This window comes from Paramacrobiotus metropolitanus, unplaced genomic scaffold (genome assembly GCF_019649055.1).
Source record: "Paramacrobiotus metropolitanus isolate TYO unplaced genomic scaffold, Prichtersi_v1.0 Parri_scaffold0000064, whole genome shotgun sequence".
Lineage (NCBI taxonomy): Eukaryota > Metazoa > Tardigrada > Eutardigrada > Parachela > Macrobiotidae > Paramacrobiotus > Paramacrobiotus metropolitanus.
The window spans coordinates 426431-450151 of record NW_026570284.1 but is presented as its reverse complement, the minus strand read 5'-3'; the positions used below and the strand labels follow the sequence as shown (position 1 = coordinate 450151).

Genomic DNA, 23721 nt, shown 5'->3' with positions numbered 1-23721 from the left:
TAAGGTTTTGATTTCATCAACTGGTTGGCGGAACCGGAAGATTTGAAATGCACAGACGATTGACGCCCCAATGGAGGTGACGTTCGACTGTCATTTTGCTTCAGGCTAAATAAATGCAGCTGCAGCATAAAATTTGTTGTTTGTAACAGTTTGTTGGTTTCAAAGTGTTGATATTTTTATTATCTTGATTCTTGCTTTAATCTGTTATTTGCATGCTGTTAAGTGTTATTTATTGATTGAACAGTTTAGCAGTCGTAATTATTCAATTTGGCTTAAAGATGCCACCCACAGGCACAGCGAAGATACTGGCAGCTGGGATTTCTGCAGTGGCAGTTGGTGGTCTTGGAGGCTTCGTCTTAGGACGCTCAACAAGTGATCCACGACGCTCAGCATCCCATACTCCTTTTGTTGTCCATGCGGATCAGAAAGACGGCCTGCAACCCGCCGCAACGCAGACAGCCTTAGCGCCATATAATCCCCAGAACAAAACTGTTGCTCCCATGCCTGGTGGAGTTGCTCCTGATCTTTCGGTCGGTCCGCATCGTGTGGGGGAAATCATGAAACATGGATTTCCTACAACGGATACAGTGCGATCGCGCAGTGATTATGTTCTGGCTTATGACAGGTGTGATTAATTTTGTTTGACCCATGCAGGGTGTTTGAGAAAATTGTGGTCTTCGCACTCACGCTGCAACGTGTATTGTGTCTTACTTTTTATGGAAATATCCGCAAATTTTGATCATTGCTCGAATGCAACTATTTACACTCAGCTATCGCTTAAGTACTTTCATTTTTAATATACCTTTTTTAGTATGTTTAAAATGTATATTTAATTGCTTTTTATTTTTTATGCATATTTCTTTAATTGTTTTTAAATATTTTTATTATTTTCATTTCTTACTTGTTTCTTAATTTTTCTTATACTTATGATCTTATCCCCGGACTTCTCTAACGATATATGAAAAACTGTTGTAGGAAAAATCGGACAGCATTGTGGGTGGCTGAGCATCTCACTGCAGAACGCCTGAAGGATCGCACTAAAGTGTCGCGAAGTGGATGCGATTTTAAAGATGATCCGTACGTTGTGATTGGGTTTTGAATAGTTTTACTCTTTACAGTATAACGTATTACAGTCGTTTATATTGGGAAATTTATTGTTTTCGATAATGTATGCATTTTTTGTTGATCGACCAACATTTATATTAGCTGTGTTTTTGTTACATACAAAATTCTGGATTATTGAAGTTGCTGTTGTTTTTATTTGATCTTGATTGTAATAAATGTTTTCAGGAGCATACATCCGTATTTTCGTTCGACGAACGAGGATTACTTTCGCAGTGGTTTTGACCGCGGACACTTGGCTGCTGCCGGCAATCATTGGATAAATCAGGAATCTATGGATGAAACGTTTTATTTAAGCAATATATCTCCACAGGTAAAATTTGATTTTAGAGGTTTCATTTCGCGTATATTATCGCGAGTGAGTTTCGTTAACTCTGCGTAACCTTTTTTCTTCTATGTTTCAGGTTGGAGTTGGATTTAATCGCGGTAGGTTCTATTCATGTTCAGTTTCACTGAAGTTCAATTTGATAGTAATTCGTTTAATGCATGTCTGGATTTTTGTTGATGTTGTGCATGTATTGTAGACGCTTGGAACAAACTGGAACAGTATGCTCGTTTCAAGACGAAGAGTTGCAGCAATGTCTACGTCCTCACTGGACCACTGTATTTGCCCAGTATGCTGGAAGATGGGAAGACTTACGTAAAATATCAAGTTATCGGAATGAGTAACGTCGCTGTTCCTACACATTTTTTCAAGGTACCAAAAACTTCTGCTCAGAAATTAAATTCGGTTATGCAAGTAAGTATTAGCATATACATGGCTAGCTTTGTTTTAAAAGTCCCTACCCACAATAAAGTTGACTATAAATTACTCAAACGCTTCAGTTAATTATTAGTGTACATACGTAGTTCTTTCTCGATCACATTAGAATAAGTCTGTTTGTCGTTCGAGGTATGGGGTTAATTATGATGCCAAGTACAGATACACGTCATAATTACTTACACAGGTGACAATACAAAATTTTGCAACCAGTATAGTGCAGTGTGGTGTCACATTAGAACTGCATCCAAAAACTTCGAAAACCAGTGCAATTGCTTTGTCGATTCAAACTAATGCTCAGAATTGTTTGTGTTTGTTTCATTTGTTATGTTTTTTATTTTAAATTTTATTATATATGTTCTTGGTTTCTGATGTTTTTCGTCTTGTGTTTGGCTGATAATTAGCCGCTAATAAAGTCGATCATTTCACAGGCGCTTCTGTGTCAGTCACCGTCCGGTGAATACCACTTGGAAACGTACGTTATGCCAAATAAGGCCATTGACGACAAGATTCCCCTCCAAGTGAGCATACTGAAAATAATGTAACAGCAGTGACATCTGGAATTACAGGATGAATTCTATTATTGCTATTATGAAAATAACCGAGCATTTTTATTTTCTTACGATCATTATTTTTGCAGGCTTTCCAGGTGCCGCCTGACACGATTGAGAGATCGGCCGGTTTCCTTTTGTTCGAGGGTTTACCTCGGACCGCGGTGAAAACAGTTAACGGAAAGAAAACATGACAAAGTTCCGGAATTCGGGAAAAGCCAAAGGCATGGTACATGTTCGAGGGCCAGTGTTAACAATCCGCTTCAATTTGGCCTGCACAGCTTATAACAATCGTTTGACCTTTAATTATGATGTAATTACGTTTGCTCAACTACCGCTTTTAATTATGCAAAATATTCTACCGGGGATAAATAACTCGTAATTGGCTGTTTGCTTGATTGGTTGAACGACATCAGGAAATACAGAACTGCTGTTAGTTTTAGTAGAAATCCCTAAAATGCCATTGATCTCATAACTTTTAATTATTTTAACGTTTTTAAATGGAACTTTGTCGTGCTGGTTTTTGCTGTCAATATGTTCTACTGTGTTGGTCTGTGGAAAACTGGAAGTTGATGTGTGCAATAAATCGCATCGCGGTACTACAGCATACGGAAACGAAAACGATTTACAATTTTTCCATACCGCAGCGTTGTGTCTAAACGGAAATACGCAGAACGATCCAGTTATATCTTTTCTTAATCTCACTTATCGATACTACAGTAATTGCAGTTTAAGAGGAGAACACAGAAGCCAAAGTCAAATAATTATCAGCGAAACCAAAAATATTACATCGAAAGAGAGATTCGATAAATTGGGCCACATCTTCCTGCCTATAAGGAGAAAGAAATGGTCCATAAACATACAGTTATTTTTCCCCCGTTAATAATTATTCATTTGAGAAAGCACTGAGGTAAAAAAAAAGAAGGAACACTCATTATCCGCACTCAAAACAGAAACATTTCACATGCAACTCAATTTCGCCCCCTTCCATCTTCTCTTTGGAAACACCCGCGTCCCCACTCACGAAAGGCTCCATTCTCTGCTTCGCTATTAGCAAGACTGGCTTTCCAGATTCCAAACATACACAGAGAGACTCCACGTTATTCAAAACAGATTCAAAAAAGGAGAGTAAAACAAAATCAGGAAACAAGGGATTTCTTCCAAAAACTGAAACGAAAATACGAGCACGATTTTTTCAGAGAGAGAGAGAAAAAACAAATCGAAGAGGGAACAAAACGGGTGTGAGAAAGATTTAATAAAGCGGTAAAATCTATAGGCAGAACTACTATCCCATCCCCGATCGCCCACCCGGGAAAAACACAAAACCAGCACCCAGCGAAATCAAAACAGCAAAATTAACGGGATTCATTTTCCCCCCAAAAACAAAATCTTCCCCGGTATTTTTCTGGGTTACGGGTTATTCTGTTCCGAGAAAAACAAAAATTAATAACTATTGGCTACAAATCACAAGGACCAGACTTGCACTGGCGGGGTAGTACCAACGGTCGCAAAACACCCAGCAGCGTCCCAATCACATTGCAAAATACTGCGCAATGCATGCAACAGTATCGGTTATTCATTTCCCGTGCGAGAGTTCCGTCATCGATTAACTGGAGGAAATCTCTGGCTTCCGTCCATCAGTCGAAGACGAAAAAAAACCCCAAATTTTTAATCATCATCATATCCCGTGGCATGACGTGCCCAGTATTTGGACCGAGGGGAAATTTTTCTCAGGGATTACAAAGACAATCAAAAAAGCAGCGCGGAGAAATGGCAGTTTGGGACTCGGGAGTGGTTGTCGACGTAGCACATTAGGAAAAAATCATCATTTTTCGGTCTCTGTCTTTCTCTTTCTACTTCACTCTGTCTGGACAGCGGCAAATCATTTTTGGGATAGTGAGGACTGTGTGCGGGAACATGGCGGCGTTGTATCCGCACGGCACATCATCAACCCCAAAAACCGGTCAAACAATGCCATCGTAAAAGGATAAGGCTGATAATATGGCGGGATCCGATTTCGTTCCTTCTCGAAACTCTTCCATACTTAATTTATCATCGTGATTCTATGGAAAAAGAAATACATTTTTTAGTTTGCATAATTATATGGATTTATTCGAAGTATATACTTGGCACATTCTATGCGCATAACCTGCGGTGACCTTTACGATAAAAACATATCAATTCGGTGGACACAATAAGGGTCGGTGTACTTGTGCTATCGCATACCGATAACTACTCCGTCATGTAAATTTATTGCGACAAAGTGACAACCGGTAAAAATAGGAACACTGTTATTTGCACTGTATATAATTACGAGCTGCACTCGAACGATTTTACGTCATTAGAACAATGATAAACCTTTCAAAAACCCTATCGCTCACAACATTATTAACACCCATCGATCGCTGTACGCAGCGCCCTGGGTTTACGGTATTAATCATCTCTCGACCATTCTCAGCGGACGCCAAATGCCCGCTCATCGGCGCAGCGATCATCATAATGTCTCCGGCCAGCTTTAAATATGGATTATGCCGCCATTCGGCCCCGACCATTCTCTCCCACGTGCCCATCCCATACCGTACAAAAGCCGGGTTCGGGCCCGGCACTGCTAACGAGTGAGGCGCGAAAAACAAGAGCCGCAATCGAAAAATCAAGCCGGGGCAATCCCAGCGGAGAGACCCAGCTGCGCATAGAGAATTACGGGTAATTTGTCTGCCTAGCAGTTAGCATATACACGCCGGGGCATTCGCCACACCAAGGCGCCTTTTCCCTGCCGGTGCGCGCGCGTGCTCGGACTCCACTTAACCTAATCGCCGCGCACAACAGGGAAGCCACACAGGCCCATCGATTGTACTCTGTTTTCCCAAGTATGCACCACACACACACACACACACGTACACCCGCGCGACACTCGGCATTGCAAATGTACTCTCTCAGCAGGGCATCTCACTGGCAATTCGGTTAGAATGTGCACCGGGCTATTTTTAGGCTTTCAACTGCTTACGCGTATTTTCCTCCAGACCGCGTTTTTCCCGGGACAGAGAGAGCGAGAGCGCCGGCGCGCATATTCCGTTTCCAGCATGTCTCGCAGCTAACTTGGCAACCCGAGAAACATACTGTCATCCAATCCCGAGTGCGCGCGCGGGCACCCCACACTGATTGCATAACGTTTCTACTTTCTACCACTCGGTGTCTACCATGTTGTGCAGTATAGCAGTAGCAGCACGCGGGACACTGCTGATATTTCTGATTAAAATGTCTCTCCACCAACGCACTGCTTTCCACTTCCTGCGCATAGTACTCATCAAGGCCAACAGCCGGCGTGGTTGCACACTGCTAGAGGAGCTGGTGTGATTCCAGGGAGAAAACACACATGCAGCTACATCATAATCCTCACAAATTAAGCGGAACAAACGGGTTTATAATGTGGACAAGCATTACTAAAAATAATCTAATCTAAAAATCCTTACAGCACTTCAACCGGGATCCTTCACATCACTACGTCGAAACTTCTCATGAGATTCGAAGTTTCGAAAAAGAAAAAAACTGTAACAACCTACGAACCTTACTTTATACTTTTCAGTAAAGCTGAGTAAACTCATAATCTTTTGCGGTATGATCTGAAAACACTAAAATTTAAAAAAAATTTTCAAAAGAAAAAACTTTTGGAAAACCAAAAGAAATTTTAATGAAAAGCACCTCGGAAACAAAAAAAAAACCCATTCGAGAAATTCCTAGGTCACTCTTCCGTTATTTCAGTCGAACACAGCTTCGTTAATGGGTATCACGTGGCTTCCTCAGCACCGAGCGCACAGCAAATCATTAAGCAACCACAAATCCCAATCATATCGATCATCAACTCGTGATTGCTTTCCCGGTACTATTCCCTAATCCGCTCCAGAAAGACAATACCGACCAGGCACTTCCGGTGCCAGAGCGGGTATGCAAACGCGGTCGCGGGAGCCCAGTTGTATGCCGATTATATGCAGTAGTTTGGAGGGAACGAGCGCGCCAGCGCCAGAGAACGGCGACAGAGTGAACACACATATTAACGCAAAAAGAACCTTCTCTCCCCCGCGCGCGCGCGCCTTTCTTATGCACTGTTGCCCTTATATCCACAGAGAAATTGTCATCGATCGGGCTAAGACAACAGAACTTCAATTTCTGCCAATTCCACTTATCCGTCTTATCCACAAGCTGCACTTTAATGACACTCTGTCTAACAGATGCGCTTCAGATATGGCTTAAAGATAACCGATTCCAAAAACCGGAAAAAACGATTCACCCCATTGAAAATTAATCCCTGAAAACTCCCAATGTAAAAGCGTCACCTCTACGCAGCTTTATGAACAATACCACATAAAACCGAAAAAAGCTAATTCAGAAAATAAAGGCAATATTTCCTCCATTAATACATGAATTTAAAACTTCAGCGTATTTAATGGGGCAGTTCAGAACCTTAGTGTCTATTCTTATCGAAGCTGTTAATCTTTTTTTGGCACCTGTAACTGATCCCAGTTCTTATGTCGATCTAATACCCGCCTTTTATAAACGCGTTCAATAAGATGCGAACGCGCGAAGAGTCCTTACAAATTATTAAAAATAGATAATCGAACAAAATCACTTACATTAAAAGCTCAATATCGTTGCACTATTAATGCCACGGCAAAATGCTGACAACCTTAACGGAGCGTCGCTGCAACACTAACCTTATCCATAATCTGAAATATTCGATCGACCCGCCGCTCCGGACTGCGCCCTTCGGAATCCTCGGTCTTGCCCACCATCCCGTAGATTGCCGCTATAATGTGCAGCATCTCATCCCGCGTTATGTAACCATCATCATCAATATCGTATAATCGAAAGGCCCCTGCAAATACACATACACACACAGTCATCTCCTCTTCTCACGCTAACGTACACTTCAGACGTATGCCGATTCAAGCGAAAAAAATAATCAACGAACGGGAACAAGCTCGAATGCTTTTTCAACCGCTTCACGCTATTTAACATTTTCCCTCGCAATGAGTCACCAGTTTTATTGTAGCCAACCGACAATCAACCGTGGAACGGAACAGTAATTAATGGGAAATTAACGGTTCTTTTAGTGGTCTCCTGTGGTCTAGTACAATCGTCACTTTTTTCCTCCATTAATCAACACATTTTCACAATGAATAAAAAAATCCGTATCAAGTTACATTCTTGGTTTTTTCTTAACAATAATACTATTATTCATATATGATGCGTTTCGGGAAAGCATTAACCCTGAACGAGACACACACGGCAGTAAAAATAACATCCGGTTCCATAAATAGCGCAAAAGCGATAATTACTCCCAGTGTAAAACACTGCTGCTCGCTTTTCGCTTTGCACTCTCACGACTCCCCAACGACCAACTTACAATTAAGTTTCTCATCCAGATTCCCTCTGGAGGTAATGGAAAGGGCTTGGATGAACTCGTGGAACTGGATCAGGCCATCCTACGAAAAATCCACATTATTACGGAATAATTTAACCATACATTCAGAACGAGTGCTGAATGCGAATAATTCTGCAATTTTTAAAAGAACTTATCCACGGCAGGATAAAGACAAGAGATTCAAAAATATTTTCCTTCTCTCGATCATATAGGAAAGGTCGAGAGTGAGTGCAAAAACTGCTAAAAATACCACACTGGTACATGCGCAACCACCAACCTTATTCTGGTCAAAAACTTTAAAAAGGAAATTCCCGAATTTCGTTGGATCTCCACCGTTCGGGAAAAACTCGCCGTAAATCCTTAGAAATGCCTGGAACACATAATACGTTAAAAAATACGTCAAAACAGGATCTGATAACTATCATTTATAAATCACACAGGCAAATTAATCATATACGCTATTTGTATTTTACTTGTTAAATTTCATAAAAACAGTGAATAAATTTACAAAACTCTGTGCCAATGACCCGACATAAGTTTAATGGATTCAAGTTAGAACCCACAGCCGTCTTTATTACGCGACAATACAATGCGAATGTCTGGCGACTATTTGATTTTCTCCTCCAGCGACAGTAGACAAATTGGTAGAATACAATAATGAACAATGCCAAGTCGTTTCTGCATAATGTACTTCGTTTACAGTTGGCGTTTTTGTTCCTTCGGTTGATGGCTTCATGAATGCATTAAACCTAATTTTCCCCTTTTAAGCCACCAGGAAATAGGGAGTGCAACCAAGGATTGGCTAATTTTACTACCCAACAACTCACGATCGTAACCATCCATCAATCATGTTGTGCGTGACGAAATGGAGACAAAACATGTTCTTAAAGCTGATGTTCGTGTGTAGTTTTTTTCGCCTACGACAAGCATCACCGGACAGAATCCGCATTGATTCCCGTTATACATATGCACTCGTACTGTATTTAGAAGGGAGAAAAAACCCGGCCTATGTATTTAGCTGCATAGATACAGCTGATCCTTCAAGGCATTTATAACATTTGACAAGCAGAAACACGTTTGCTTAATCAAATCAAATCATTTTTATCTCCGGGATTTACGCTACTAGTATAATTTACGCTAGCTCGCACTTGCGCGAGCCTGCAGTCGCATCCCAGACTCTTCTAACCCACCCCTCATCAAATTTCGTTAGACCCGAGTTAATGCCAGAACATTGACGTCAACAGCATGGTACTACGCTATCAAAAATGCATCGATTCAACTGGAAATATTGCTCTACTTAACCGCACATGTGCCGGTGGTAATACGAGTATTTACATTTCCAAATTTTCCCCTCCTCTGTTTTCCTAGCGGTAGTTTTTCATCCCAGTTTAATTTTCAAATTCTATATTTAGTTCCATACTTCTGCGCTCTGTTATTCTTCATCTAGACTCCTGTACGTATTACATTCAGATACCTAATCTGTATATATGGCCAAATTAAATCGACACGCCCAATAAATTATACTATACAGCATTTTTTCCACAACCACGCGTATCCAAAACTGTCTTTCAAATTTTCAAATTGGAGTTTTTTCAAATACTTCTTTTCAATTTTTAAAAATGATTATCATAATCCGAGGCATCATCAGGACGATAACTATTATCTGTTCTGACATATAAAATATTTTATCCCTTCTCACATGGGAAGATTCGGGTCTAACCATCGGTACAAAACTGTTACATAATGATTGAGGGATTCCGCATCGATCGGCGCCTTAAGTCCTAATAGGTTTCCCGGGCCCAATCGGGCTCGTGTGAGCGGGCCCCGCTCCCAACCACTATTCTCCTCAAATGCAGACCGGCGTACTGCAATAACTATTCAATAGCTCGAAAATCGGCGTGACACAAGTATGAGAACAAATTTTTCAATGTCGCCGCTGGAGAAATTGCTTAGCAGAGAAATAGACTAGCAATTCTAAATGTCAATTAAAATCAATATTTGATATCCCAAAGAAGAGGGACTGATGCGAAAGAATACAGCTGGAAAAACTGCTGCAGCGCCGTATCTACGCACATACGCACACTACGCACACCCAATCGTCATGGCTGTGCATGCACACAGGACATGGTCGACTTGATGTTTTCTGGTAAACAGTTAAATCTGCACGAAAGTCACTCATCGCTCCGCTGCATAATCGATACCGTATAAGAAAAGGAAATTCTTTTCCCGATACCGAAAAACTACTAAAATCTCTAAAATAATCAAATACTTCAACTGTTTGGCAAAGATTCGAAACACACAAATGGTATACCAGGATGCAAAACACCCATTTTAAAGCTGCAGAAAACAACGAATGTCCATAATGTCCATAAATTCTTGAAGACAGAAAATAAAGGTTATCAACTATCAATTTTTACAACTTGCCGGTTATTAAAAAATATTACAACTTCTCCAGCAATTTATTAAAAAAGATAACATTAGCTACATACTTACTACCACACATTTTAAAGAAACGATTGCAGGAACATCATTTTATGAGGGGTGCATGGAAAAGCTTTCACAATTTTTCGCTCACCTCTTTCGATAACGCTCCTTCTGGACAATCCTTTATGAAGCATTTGTGCCTGAAAAAAGGCAATTTCATTATACAACGATCGCATTCTGTAATAACCAAATCGTAATAAACCATATTTTATAGTGAGTGAAGAAAAAATTTCTAGGTACCACGAAACTTCAAAACGATCAAACTACAAGCAGCATAAAAAAATTCACTTATGGATTAAGTACGGCCAAACGTATCGAAGAATATGTAAACGTTCAATAAGATAAGAATTTCCAATGAAATATTCAGCACATCCAACGTCATTTAAAATGGTGAGGGTCATTAACACGGCATTCAAAACTGGTTGATTGGGCAGCATTGATCGGGAAATATTTAATTAAGCCACCGAATTCAGGTGCTGTGGGCACACGGGTGTGGCAGTCCTTTTGTTGTATATTTGTTCAAATTCACTCGGTTCCTGACTTCCGGTGGCACTTAATCACCCCCACGATTTTAAATTTTCATTACACCCCAGAGTCAAACCGCAGCGGTGTGGCACTGGGTGCAGTATTACTCATTTTACAAGCGTGCGGTGTGAATAAAATCAGTTCAAAAGAGGAAAAAGCTGGAGAACTGCCTTAATGACGAAGTTTCAAAAAAAAGTTTTTCTACGTGCGGCTTACTTCAATGGTTTTAAATTTTAAGAGAAAAAATAACGAATTCTTAATGCGTACTGTGACCCATGATTAATTTTCAAATAATTGTTTTACTGATAACTATGATTTTGCAGCATGATACAATTTATCCCACCATAAATATGATCAAAAAAATATTTTATCGTTTCATGTCAGCAGGCGGTTAAGGTTGGTAACCTGATCAAACACCGCTGATTATATTAGTCACAATTTTCCAACACATTTTCGAGCTGTTTTAAATTCTAATGACGTCGTGTCCGAATCGCCAGTGCGCGTTGAGAGATCGGACTTTTGTCTATTAATACACTTTCTCGAGACCTTGACTGGAAGCTGGATGCCAAGCATTCAAAAATGAATTGACATTATGACTACGGTATGTGCAGCTAAATTAACACCCGAAATTCCTAACGGAACGCTTCCGTACACGCTGCGGCTGCCATACAATCCGCTATCGGCGCTTTGAGTTGTCTAGCACGCTCGACAGGATTAGAGTACTGCGCTATCCACGAGCATGCCTCGCTATCCGTCGCCCTGCGCCCGTCTCTGGGAAGAAACCGTATATGCAAGTGCGCGCGTTCGCCGGGCGCAGGAACCGGCAACCCCGGCTGTACAAGCATGCTGCTCACGTTGCAATCCGATTCAATCACGGACAGACACATCACATTTACAACTAGCACAAAAACACCCACTGACACCATACCACGCACAGGATTTCGTACCAATAATGATACTAATTTCTTCCGGTTGAACCTGCACTTTTATTAACAAACCGTCACCTCTTACCAGGCGAGAGATTGTGCATCTCAAAGAGCGTTAACAACCGGCTGTTATTACATTACATAACTTGTGCGGCTACTGTATGTGTGTGCGTACTTGTATAAATTTGACACTTCAGACTCAACGTAACGGAAGATCCACGGAAACCAGAAAATCTTTTTCAACTTTTCTAGCTTGGTAAATTAGTCTTATAAAATGTCCAATTACGCACATCAAATCGAATGTTGTTACGCAAGTTACAACCGTTATTTATCCACTATTAACCAAAGATGACAATGGTACTTTGCAAACAATCTGAAAAAGGATATCGAAAAATTAAGCAATTCAAAAATATATAGCTATGATTTAATTCATATATTAAAAAAATGACCGCTGCTATATAACGATTACAAAGTTCAAATAAAACTTCTGTTTTAAGTTTCACCTAAATCTTTACAAGACACATTTCAGTATCGCAGAATTAAAATCAAAAAGGACAAAATCAACCGGCTAAATGAAAACATTCGTTTATAATACGTCTCTCTCAAGCAAAACCAAATAAATCATTTCCTGAAGTTGTCGTCCAATTGGCTAGCAAAATCGCGACATTTAACAGCATCCGGAATTTTTTCCCTTGTAGATGAACCGCTGATAAAATTGATCAGAGCACTGCAGTGGGTGCCAGTGCCACTCCTATCCCGCCGCATAGAATATGCGCGTATATACACCGCAACGCGAATGTCATCCATCTTACAGTCCGAACAACCGATTAAATGACATCGATCGGATTGCAGGCATTACTTCATTTACTTGGCATTTTTCCGCATTCTCTATTAACTATTTTGCTGCTGTAGTCCGGGGTCAAAAAAATGAGGAATACATCCGGCACCTCCGTGTCACTTACCATTGCCGTAGCTCCTTTTCCGTAACTGCAATATATACACACATTCCGTTAGTGCCAGCATACATAAGAAGACACGAGCCAAAGAGAACATATTAACAGCACTTTTTTCCCCGCTAAGATGCGAACATGTTTTTTCTCCATTGCACAAGAGGAATGCAATTGCGGCTGCTTTAAGTGAAACACTCTCTGGCTAAACTCCGAAGAACAGCACGACGCTTATTCCGCGGCGCAGAGTTCGTGATAAAACCATCAATAGCCCAAAATGCCAAGAGGCGACGTTAAAGTTTCACCACTTCTTACTGGGGCATAAAGATCAAGACGACATGCAGAAAATTTGCCGTGATTAATGACATCATCGCCTTGTATGTTTTCAAGGCGAGAATTAAGCCTGAGCACTTCATTAATAATATCAGGAATATATTTTCCCATTCGATGCCGGGAAGGGATACGAAACAAGTTTACAACGTGCTGTGAGCGCAACAATCTGAGAAACACGATTACTCTCTCTGGCAATAATTTGTCTTTATCAGACTCCTTATTACGCGCCGCCCAGGGAATCTGCAAGCTGCAAATGTATTTCCAGGTCCTGCAGATTTATGCTAAAAACAACCACATCGGTCCTGCAAAAACGGGGGCGTACCTATTTTTTCAACTCATTAAAAACGCCAAATTATGCCTAGACTAACATCATCTACAAGTGAACAAGAACATAATTTTAACCGGTGAAAATGCGGACGAAGAAAATCAAAATTAAATAATTCACAAATTTTCACACCGAGTTCCCGAAACTGTTGCAGAATTGCTTGTTTACTTGCAGAAATCAACCTGGTCCAATGCCGAAAGCAAATTTTGTTGATAATTTATTTTTACGGTTTATGCTGTTTGGTTTACAGTCGAGAAAATCATTAAAAACCTAAGCTGCTCCTGACTAATCCTCCACAAACGCACCGCCATGAATGAGTTACCACAATTTATGACTATCACACGATTCATCGGCATTCATCGTAAAAAAACGGCAGCGCGTCCCGCGCGGTCGATCCCGTGGTGTTCAACATTTAACCAGGTGAAAAACGCTCATCAATAATATAGCAGCAGCAACTGCATCCCGTCCTGCCCGCGCGCTATCCATAAATGTCGGCAATCATCACAATCAAGTCTATTCCCGTATTGTGTAACATTAGAGAATACGGGGACAATTTCTTCTAAACAAATCTCCCCTGTCATTCTTTCTGTCAAATACGCCTATTATGTGTTGCTTCACTTACAGTGCGTCTTCTCGGCTAATTCCTGGATACTTTCCGTTTTGAGCTTGCTATTGCGTTTCCCCATGAGATCCGACGTAAAGGAGATAATAAATGTATATCCGCAGACACACACCGACACGTGAAGAAAATCAAAACGTAATTTCCCGGAGATTAAACGGCACACCGAGAGTGTCGCGCGGATTTATTCCACGTACACCATTATAATTATTCTGTCGATCGGCCAGCCATCGTTTTGGAGCCACGGAAAAATGATTCTCAAATAGAAAGCACTACACAGTGCACGGATACCATGAATTATCAATTATGACAGTAAATCGGCACGTCTAATTGAGCATTCACAATAAACAGATATGCGTCAAAAGTCAGAATAAGGATGTGTACAGCAACAATGGCCAAATGCTGTGAAACATCCACGTGATAGTCTGTCCGACGACTTGTCGCACACACAATTGCAAGTCAAATTTTCCTACCCCCCACACAGGTTTTCCGCCATGCCTGCCAAATCGTTTTATGCAACAATGACGATGCGAATAAAATTAAATGAAGGAAAATTCTGTCTCTCTATTTTCCCGGCACAGAAACAACAATCCGGTCGGTTGGCTGATTATTGCTGAGAATATACAGGAACATTGGGGGATAAAATGCTGTCAAACCGTTTCACAATGCACGTTGCAGACTGGGCGCAGGGAGACAAATCGCACGGCGATCCGAATCCGCAATCAGGAATGTGCGGCGTTGATCCCTGCACTGGAACCCCCAATAATTCCCGACCGATGAGGATGCAGGAGAGATTCTGGCGAAGGGACGTTCTGTTCCGCGAGTGTCAACGCGGGGCAGTGAAGTTTCGCAGAACAGGTTGTAAAGCGCAAAATGCCGTGAGTGGGGCTGAGCAATTCACCAATGTGCCGATTCCTTGGGTTGTCGCTGGTTATTCTCTGGTTACAACAGATTGTGTCGCATGCGAATCCCCATCTCCCTGATGCAGCGGTATGGATCAGTCCAACATACTCAGGCAGCTGCTGGCATGGACCGAAATCTCGCGGGGTGGATCAAATGCGGCCAAACGGGATACAACGCGGCCCTTGCGTTATTACAGCCCGTATTACACTACGTACACACAGTCACACACACACGTCTTCGCGTTTCTCTGGTTTGCGGTGGTGGAAGGAAAATCAATCGATCAGGCTAAAACTTCCTGGGCTGCTAAACTGCCTATGAACTATGACGCGATGCAAATGAGCCTACGAACGCCATACGCAGAATCATCCGAGCGAATCAATTGCACGCACTCACGGAGCAGTAGCACCGTGAGCGGCGAGCAAGCGCGCCACCGTACGTTATACGAGATACAGCAGCAAGCGCCGGTACACGTCCAGCGTGTATGTGGCGCTTCCGCCTGCGGCCTTCGCGAGCATCGGGATAACTGTTATCCCAAGCGTAATGATAACGGTCTAGTACTTCACGTTAATTTCGAGGATTTAGCGAAGCTTCGAACATTTCTACAATACTTACTAGTTACTACACTATATGCTTCAGGTCCTTAACAGCATGCAGCTCTTATGAAAGCAAAAAAAATTGAATACTTCCGGTCATGCTGAAAAATGGCGAAAGAACATGTTGACTTCCTGCAACCGAAGCGATTTCTTTTAACTTGAAGAATACATCATCTGTGTCCTAAGGGAAACGACTTATTCTTATGAATGTGTTGTTGCATCGTACAATGTATTGGATGTAGTAATCTTCTGTCGATAGGGCTAAACAATAAAGTACCTTTTTACAGTTAATTATAATTTTCTCACTTCCGTTACACAGAGATGGGCAGACGTTGAGGCGCTTTTTCGTTTCGTCTTATTTAGCAAGCTATTCTAGTCTGTAAATTTCGTATTGTTTGGTATAATTACTTACAATAATTTATACAGTATTATAGAGTACCGCTTCCTCTGGGTTACTGCAAAAGTGCAAATGGCATGCATTGTACTGTGTATTGTATTGTACACTCTTAACTCTAACGTAAATCATTGGTTATTTATATTTAAAGTTGCTACTCGTAGAATGCAATGTGCCAAGAAGTAAAATTATTATGTATGTGCCAAGAAGTAAAATTTTGGAAACTCGCTAACTTAGCGTTCATATTTTAAGTGCGGCTCCCGAAAATTTCTAAAATCATCGTTTTAGTAACGTACGTAAGTGCTATAATTAATTCAATGTCACGCTGTATTCTCTGCTCCCAGTGAGAAGAATGAATTATTCTCATAAGAAATTATTATTAGACAACGCTGATTATTTGCTGGTGCGGAGAGAAAGGTCAACCTGGCTGTATCAATTAACCATACATGTATAATAATTATATATAATGATTAAACCCCCAGGTAACAATATCATTTCATTAGCTATAACAGGAAGCTCTATGAACGCCCTATAAGATACAAAATTATACGAGTAGGCTTTGAAAACTCTGGAGTAGGTCTCTGAATTTTGAACTATATGATTTTCAATATGAACAGCAAAAAAATGTGTAAAAATAAAATTTTTTGCATTACAGATACTTATTCAAACGCATAATTATACAACGGGTATTGGCATTCATACATACTCTCGCACTATAATATACCAGGGAAGCAAGCACGCCAACACGCCTTAATTTAAATCGAGATAAGTACTATAGTAAAGTTATACAAGTAACAAGAAAGTTTCCGCAATTTGTGTGTTAATCGAGCCAACAAATCCACGTGAGCTTCACCTACTTCCAGCTCCATACTTCCTAAATTACCAACTATAACACCTTGCATTACTTGTGTATTGGTGTAATTATGTTAGCGAACAACCTTGGTGATAAATTAACGTGGAATCAGTTCTGGGAATCTCTCACCGGTGTAAGTTTTGGCAGCCGCTAGCTAGCTATAGTATTCATGGATCTGCAGATACTGTAACCGCATGTAACGTGACACGATTTCACGCTGCAGTAATAGGACTACGAGTAAAGATTATTTACGGTTGTATAATTGCACTTCCGCTTCAGCAGCTTTTTTTATGCGCTAGTGCTCCTTTACCATTAGCTGCATGATCTGAAATTTAAAAGTTTTTAATTTTTACAATGTTATAATTTCTTCAGGATCGGGGAAAAAACGCATTAATAATATTGTTATAAGGAGTAATTCGGAGTCTTGAATTCTGCGGCTGTCGGCACTCGGACTACCACTCTGCACGTGCAAAAGCGTAAATGCATTTGAAAGGTTAAATCACGCCGCAACAAAGTAATATTGTAATCTTCCAACACCAAACCAAACCCAAAACCAAATACTTTAAACCAAAACCACCAAACGTAGAACCAAAACCAAATACTTCAAAAATATTTGAACTGAATTATTAAAATCAGGTGTTTTTACTATGCCAGATAGAGTAATTTATCGTGCGCATCGTGCGCACGTGCGTAGTTATCATAACTGTAGATACACGCTGTATAACAGAATATACAGAAAATATTTCGGCATGTGAATAACAACCTTTCGGAACAAAACAATAGTAATATAATAATAATATATTATTATTATTATTATAATAATAATAATTATAGAATATGCACTCGTAATATGCACTCTATATAATATGCACTCGTACAGCCTGTACAAATATATGTAGTCATTATGTACATGTACATTAGAACATACAGATATAGATATACTTAGTACCGTAGTGTCCGTTCGATTGCTTATGGTTTGATCGTTAATTGCAGAAGGTACATTTCCAGGTTTTGGACTTCGTTCGTGACATGTTTTCAGCTCTATTTGTAGATATCTGCTTTTTTTCTGAGATCATCTGTGCTAATTTCACTTCGTGTGGATTATCATCCTGGTGTGTTAATAAAATGTGTCGGAAACGTTTATAGAAGCTCGTCATACTGACCGGAAACCACGCTTATAACTCCTTAATAATTCATCCAGAAGGCCCAGCTTTCGAATCGTTGACTCATTCGGCCAAACAGAAAACCGTGTCATCGTAAGCTATGCGTATTGTACGTCCTGAACACATGCAGTGGTTCGCGCGCCTACGTCCCCGCCTCCAAATTCGATTTTGAAAACTTGACTAATCTATTGTATTCCGAGAAATTCGCTAGTCTCAAATTATTTTGAAGCTCCAGTTGTATTAACATTGAAGCTCCAGTTGTATTAAACTGTTAAACACTTGTAAGTTGCCGTATTGTTAATTAATCGCAGTGCGATGTTTCTTGTTTTATTCAATATTTGTGAATTTTCATGTTGAACTGACATATAGTAATACAATACCAGTTTCTGAATTGAGATCACGTTTGCAGTCAAAGTTAAACTTCATTGACACTGCAGTTCTTCTGGATTCATCGTCCGTTCTTTGCTTTGCTGCGTTTTTCCTTCTGAAGCGTTATCACTTCCATAGGAAGATGCAGAAGAAGAAGGTGACATTGTCATTTTCTGGATGTGGATTTTTGGGCATCTACCATGTGGGTGTTGCCAGCTGTTTTCGGGAGTTTGAGGAATATTTCGAAGTGGAGAAGATCGCTGGAGCTTCGGCTGGAGCTATCGCTGCTGCCAGCTACCTTTGTGGTGTCTGCTTAGGTAAAACAGCGAAGGCTGAATAAACAGCTGTCTTGACTCTGAACATTTTTTAGTTGAACTATAATCTTTTGGAATTTAAGTATTGTACAAAGAACGTGCTAACTAAGAATGCGAGGGATGGGCCGATCGGGGAATGTGTTTCGTATCCATTGCTCAAGCAGTTTGGCAACCCTGTTCTTGCCTTTCAAAAATTTCATAGCACAGTATCCTAGTATCCTGATAGGAGCCGTATTATTTTGTTTTGACATGCTATTTTGCATCGTTAGTTCTGCAGATAAAACTGCTTAATAAAAATTTGAATGATTAAATTTGGTATCGGTTTGTAGGTTTTTAGTTTGACAGTCAAGAGTCAAGACTGCAAATTTTTAAATCAAAAATGTTCTCGGTTTTCTGCCTGCAGTGATGTAACACACTGCAACATGATCACTGTGAATTTTGTATATAAACTAGCAAATAATAGCTTAGCACGCTCGGTTAGATTTGTATTTATGGTTTATGAACAAGCGGATTGTCGGCAAATAGACAGCGTTTATGGAATTATTTGGGAAGTGCTGCTCTCGTCAGTCCCGTCGAGGAATTTTCCGATTCCATTTCCCACGCATCATGCATAATAGTGAAATACTCGTAGCTGTTATGACATGAGCGATAGCTGGATTTGTTGAATGTTCATCACCTTATTTTCTTAACTTCTTATCGATTAGAAATTGGCATAGTGCGTTTGCAGGTATGATTGCATTGTTATCGTCTGCAAACTCTTTTACAGTCTGCTTCATCAAATCTATACTGTGCTCAATTTTGAAGTTAAAATATGCATCTGTTGCGCGCAATAAATTACTAAAAAGGAAAATTTCATAAAATCTGATAGCAATTGTTTAAAGAAATTTAATGACAAATAAACTACTGATAAACTAAATACTTATATTTACAAGTTCACTAATTTGCATACTTAATTTGCACACTAAGTATTAATTACAGACGATAGCTATTTTGCAAGCATACATTATACAGCCTAGACAGATAAGTACTTAATAATCTACTTCGAATGTTTTATGAAGGACATCCATAGCCACAGGAAACTTGGAAAGAAATTAGAAAACGACCGGTTTACTGTCAGTTCTCTTCATCGTTGTTGGTTGAATTTGTAGACTGTAGACATTTTTGGAGATTTGCAGTATCTTTGTGCTTTGTCAAGTTTTCACCGCATGTAAATAAACGAATACATCAAGCTATTCGAATTTCAAGGTGAAAATTTTGCTGAGTGGCAGGGTGCATGTGGAAAGAATGGGTTGTTCACCTGCTGATCACGATGGTTATGGGCCATAGAATATTTTGATATTGGCATTTTGACAGTTGAAGTTCATGTGTCGGGTTCTTTTCAGGACAAGCGACGACCGATGTTCTCAATATCGCCCGAGCAGCACGTGCTAGCCCCGTGGGACCGCTAAGTCCACGCTTCAATTTGGTCAAGATCATCCGTAATGGCCTGCAGAAAGTGCTGCCGGAAAACGCCCACAAGATCTGTTCCGGACGCTTATCAATATCGCTGACCAGATGTCACGATAGGAAAAATCGCATGGTGACCGAATTTGCTAGCAAAGATGATCTGATCCAGGTATGGGGCAAATGAATACCAAAAATCGGTTTCTTAATTGGGCGATTGTCTTTAGCATTAATGTTATGCAGGTGCTGATTTGCTCTTCATTTGTCCCTTTTTATTCTGGAATGATTCCTCCATATTATGACGATGCGGTAAGCATTATTGTTCAGGAGGAATAAGTTTCATTCGTTAGATTTTCTAATTGGTCGCAGAGAGCTCAGGAATGCTCGAGGTGCTTGGTTCGGAAGGACTTTGAATCTTTGCATTTTTTTTACTGATTGTATCGCTTTGGTAGTTGTCGTGTGGCGAGAACATATGTATCTTTTACCTACTTATTTCGCCGATTCTTTACGAGTTTAATTTCGCAGCGATACTGGGATGGTGGGATCACCAATAATTTGCCAACGTTCGATGATGCTACGGTTACAATTTCACCGTTTTCCGGCGAAAGTGATATTTGTCCGGCGGATAGCTCAGCCGCATTTCTGGAAATGAATTTCGCCAATCATAGTCTTCGTGTCAATACTCGGAATATTTACCGAGTTTCCCGAGCTTTATTCCCACCTCATCCTGAGGCCTTGAGTGAGATCTGTCGGGAAGGATATGCGGATACTTTGCGATATATCAAAAATGTTTGTAAGTTTCAGCATTGCATACTAGAGAAAAGAGTAATACTCGTGCGCCCGTAATTGTTCTGTTTTTGCCGTAGTTCTTTCGTTTAATTGGCTTACAGCTTTCTTTATCACTAAAGCTGTATAAGTATTTATTACTAAATTCTGATGGAGTAGTAGGTTTAGTGTGTAGGAGTTCAATTATTCAGAAATATAGCCATAGTCGGAATTTCGAATTTGAATCTTTGCATTTTGAAGTAAATTTTATTGCAGTACTTTGTGGCATTCCATTGCGGAAGCCCAGCGATACCCCTCAACCGGTGATTCCCGAAAGGGAACCTGTTGGAGGTAGCGAAAAGAATGGACCGGAAATTAATTCTATTGTTTCTGTACACCCGCAAGAGAGTGAAGCACCACCGCAAGACGTGGAGCCTCCTAATGCCGTTGTTCAGACTTTCAACGAAACCGGTTTACCTGTATTAGTGTCGGACGGTACGTTTGGGTTAGTTTTTTCGTGATCTAGTACAAGTTAATTTGATTCATTTTAAGCGACGGTTCCTTGGTAGTTACCAAAATTTCTATTGCATTGCAACAGTTGTATACATACCTGCATTTGCAGCTTTTCGGGAAGCTTGCGCTTCGAAGCAACACCCGGCAATCCGTGCGGTGCAATACATGACCATTCCTTGGGTACTCCCGTTGGAGTTCATGTATACAACCTGCGTCAGGTGAGAAAATTAGTTTGAACTATTTTGACTGATTGTTAGAACTTCTTTCCATAGTATCTGTAGTTTCCTACCAGTGACAGTACACATTTTAGGTAAACTATTTGCACAGAAATGAAATAAAATGAAATAATCTGAAAACACAGACATAATTGCAATTTTTTCCAACAGATGTTTGTCTAAAACATTTCTTATTGATCTGATTTATTTTAGATTGGTCGAGTTAACACCATTCCCTCGCACCATGGAGCTGGAATACTATGTTGAGCTGTTCTCCGGCGTAGCGCAGCGCATCGCTTACAAACTTCTCAGTAATCACCGGACTGGTTCCTGGTAAGTTATATCACTGCGCAAAAGAAATGCCTGTTTTTGTCAGTTATGTGCTGATTTCGCTCATGTGACGAATAGGCTGAAATGTGCATGCAATCTGGAATCGGTAAAGATGTCCATTTCCGCCGATAAGAATCACTGTTATGTACACGGCGGCGCCACCTTGCATCACTCACGCAGTGTCACATTCGCATTCGCCATGTCCATTGAGGAGACGGTAACCGCCGACCCATCCACGGATGATTTTCTAGAGTTTGCAAAAAACAAACCCGTGGATTATAAGCCCAGCATGGAAGTGGTCCATCACGAAAAGCATCCCGGGGAGATTAAACTTTTGATGGACGACAGTGACACTTTTGAGGAGGTGGTGGCCGTTCTGCAGCAACATGACGATGAAATGGTGGAGTATTTTGAGCATCTGCTGCAAGCCCCGCAGCCGCCATTGGTTATTGCGACGAAGAGCGCGGATTTGGCACTGGCTGACCATACTGGAGTGGTTGTAATGGAGATCGACGATCAGATGGGCAGTATGTAGTCGGTATTGTAGCTGTTGATGATGTAATGAGTGGCTTGAGAACCTGGCGCTGTGCAGGACATGCGGCGGCCAACAACCAAATTATCATCTGATTTTTCTCTCATTGGAAATTCCCGTGACTGTGTTATCGCTGCTTTTTGATCTAGTCAGAATTTGGGTTACCGATATGGCGATATCTGTGGTTTCTTGTTGATAGTCAGTCGAGTGTATTTAGTTTGCTTTCGAAACTTCCTGGTAATTCCTGTGTATAGTGCTTTTGCTTGCAATTTTCAAAGTTTTATTTGTACATAGTAGTATTCCGTGGTGTATCATGTCTGTACACTGTTCCACTTTGTTGTGATGTTTTCAGGAATTATGGCATGGTACTGGTTATAAAGAATTCGTATGAAAATACGTTTTGTCATACGAGCACACCTAACACGGCATACTTATTTTATAAATATCAGTTTGTTACAGTAATGTGCAGCATAATGAGCATATTTCCATAACGTTATTAGCTAAAAAATAACATCACTTATGCGAAGTGAGTTTAATGGAACTCGCGAGTTTATTTTTAATTTAGTGGAATGCAGAGTAGCCCTAATTATCAGTAACAGGAAGTGTAAAAATAGTGCAGATATTGTACGTTACGAATTAATGTTGCAGTTACTGCATTGCTAGTTTATTTTTGAACTTTTATCAGTTTCAAACAAATTTATTTTAATGATGCTGGGTGCTTAAAACTTTCTGAGTGTCCAAATAAAAAGATTCTATAAATTTTATATTGCACAGTTAAACTCGATTGAGTTAAACTCGACGTAGCGGTTCATACACCGGAAATGAAAAATGACCATTACGTATTGGAGAATGGAACTGTGTGTAGACTGTGTTATTCAGAATCATGTCAAGTTAGCGCTGCAGAGGATTCACATCGCGGAAACGGAGAATCTGGAAAAGTGAGTCACTGAATTTTTTATGGAACGATGCCGCACACATCGCACTCATTAAGAAGAACATCGTCCGATCTTCGGAACGCAAAGGACGATTTATATCAGTTTGGTAAGTATCGTCTCCATCCCTGCGAAACTACAGAATACCCGGACCATGACTCACGTAGTGCGGAATGCACAAGCGCATAACCAGAAACCCTGTAGCGGCGATTGTGGACTGGCCGCTGCAGCCGCATGCAGCGGACAGGAAATGCCGCGCTGCGCCGTGATGTGGACATCATCTGCGTGAACGGCGCCTGTGTTGTGACTTCCTGCTTACGCGGTTAAAAAGTCTAGTGTTTTATCATCATGGGTTCATCCATATGCGCAACAGTTTACAGATGTATTATTA

At 40.6% G+C, this 23721-nt stretch overlaps 3 protein-coding genes across 3 annotated transcripts; 2 read left to right on the top strand and 1 right to left on the bottom strand.

The window, feature by feature from the left end:
• The first annotated feature begins 154 nt into the window (after positions 1-154).
• On the top strand, positions 155-3024 carry LOC129593896 (endonuclease G, mitochondrial-like). The gene is made up of 7 exons (XM_055490398.1): positions 155-625; positions 976-1077; positions 1291-1435; positions 1527-1548; positions 1647-1819; positions 2314-2403; positions 2523-3024. The coding sequence occupies exons 1-7, from the start codon at positions 279-281 to the stop codon at positions 2625-2627; spliced, it is 984 nt and encodes a 327-aa protein (XP_055346373.1). The 5' UTR covers positions 155-278; the 3' UTR covers positions 2628-3024.
• An 87-nt stretch (positions 3025-3111) lies between these two features.
• Positions 3112-15264, bottom strand: LOC129593818 (neuronal calcium sensor 1-like). The gene is made up of 7 exons (XM_055490289.1): positions 14015-15264; positions 12750-12774; positions 10428-10476; positions 8130-8222; positions 7835-7913; positions 7143-7303; positions 3112-4496 (listed from the first exon to the last, which is right to left on the bottom strand). The coding sequence occupies exons 1-7, from the start codon at positions 14076-14078 to the stop codon at positions 4398-4400; spliced, it is 570 nt and encodes a 189-aa protein (XP_055346264.1). The 5' UTR covers positions 14079-15264; the 3' UTR covers positions 3112-4397.
• A 2801-nt stretch (positions 15265-18065) lies between these two features.
• LOC129593821 (patatin-like phospholipase domain-containing protein 2) lies at positions 18066-23492 on the top strand. Its single transcript, XM_055490294.1, has 8 exons — positions 18066-18603; positions 19983-20215; positions 20287-20352; positions 20569-20836; positions 21085-21303; positions 21431-21539; positions 21750-21869; positions 21945-23492. The coding sequence occupies exons 1-8, from the start codon at positions 18429-18431 to the stop codon at positions 22399-22401; spliced, it is 1647 nt and encodes a 548-aa protein (XP_055346269.1). The 5' UTR covers positions 18066-18428; the 3' UTR covers positions 22402-23492.
• Positions 23493-23721: the final 229 nt, after the last annotated feature.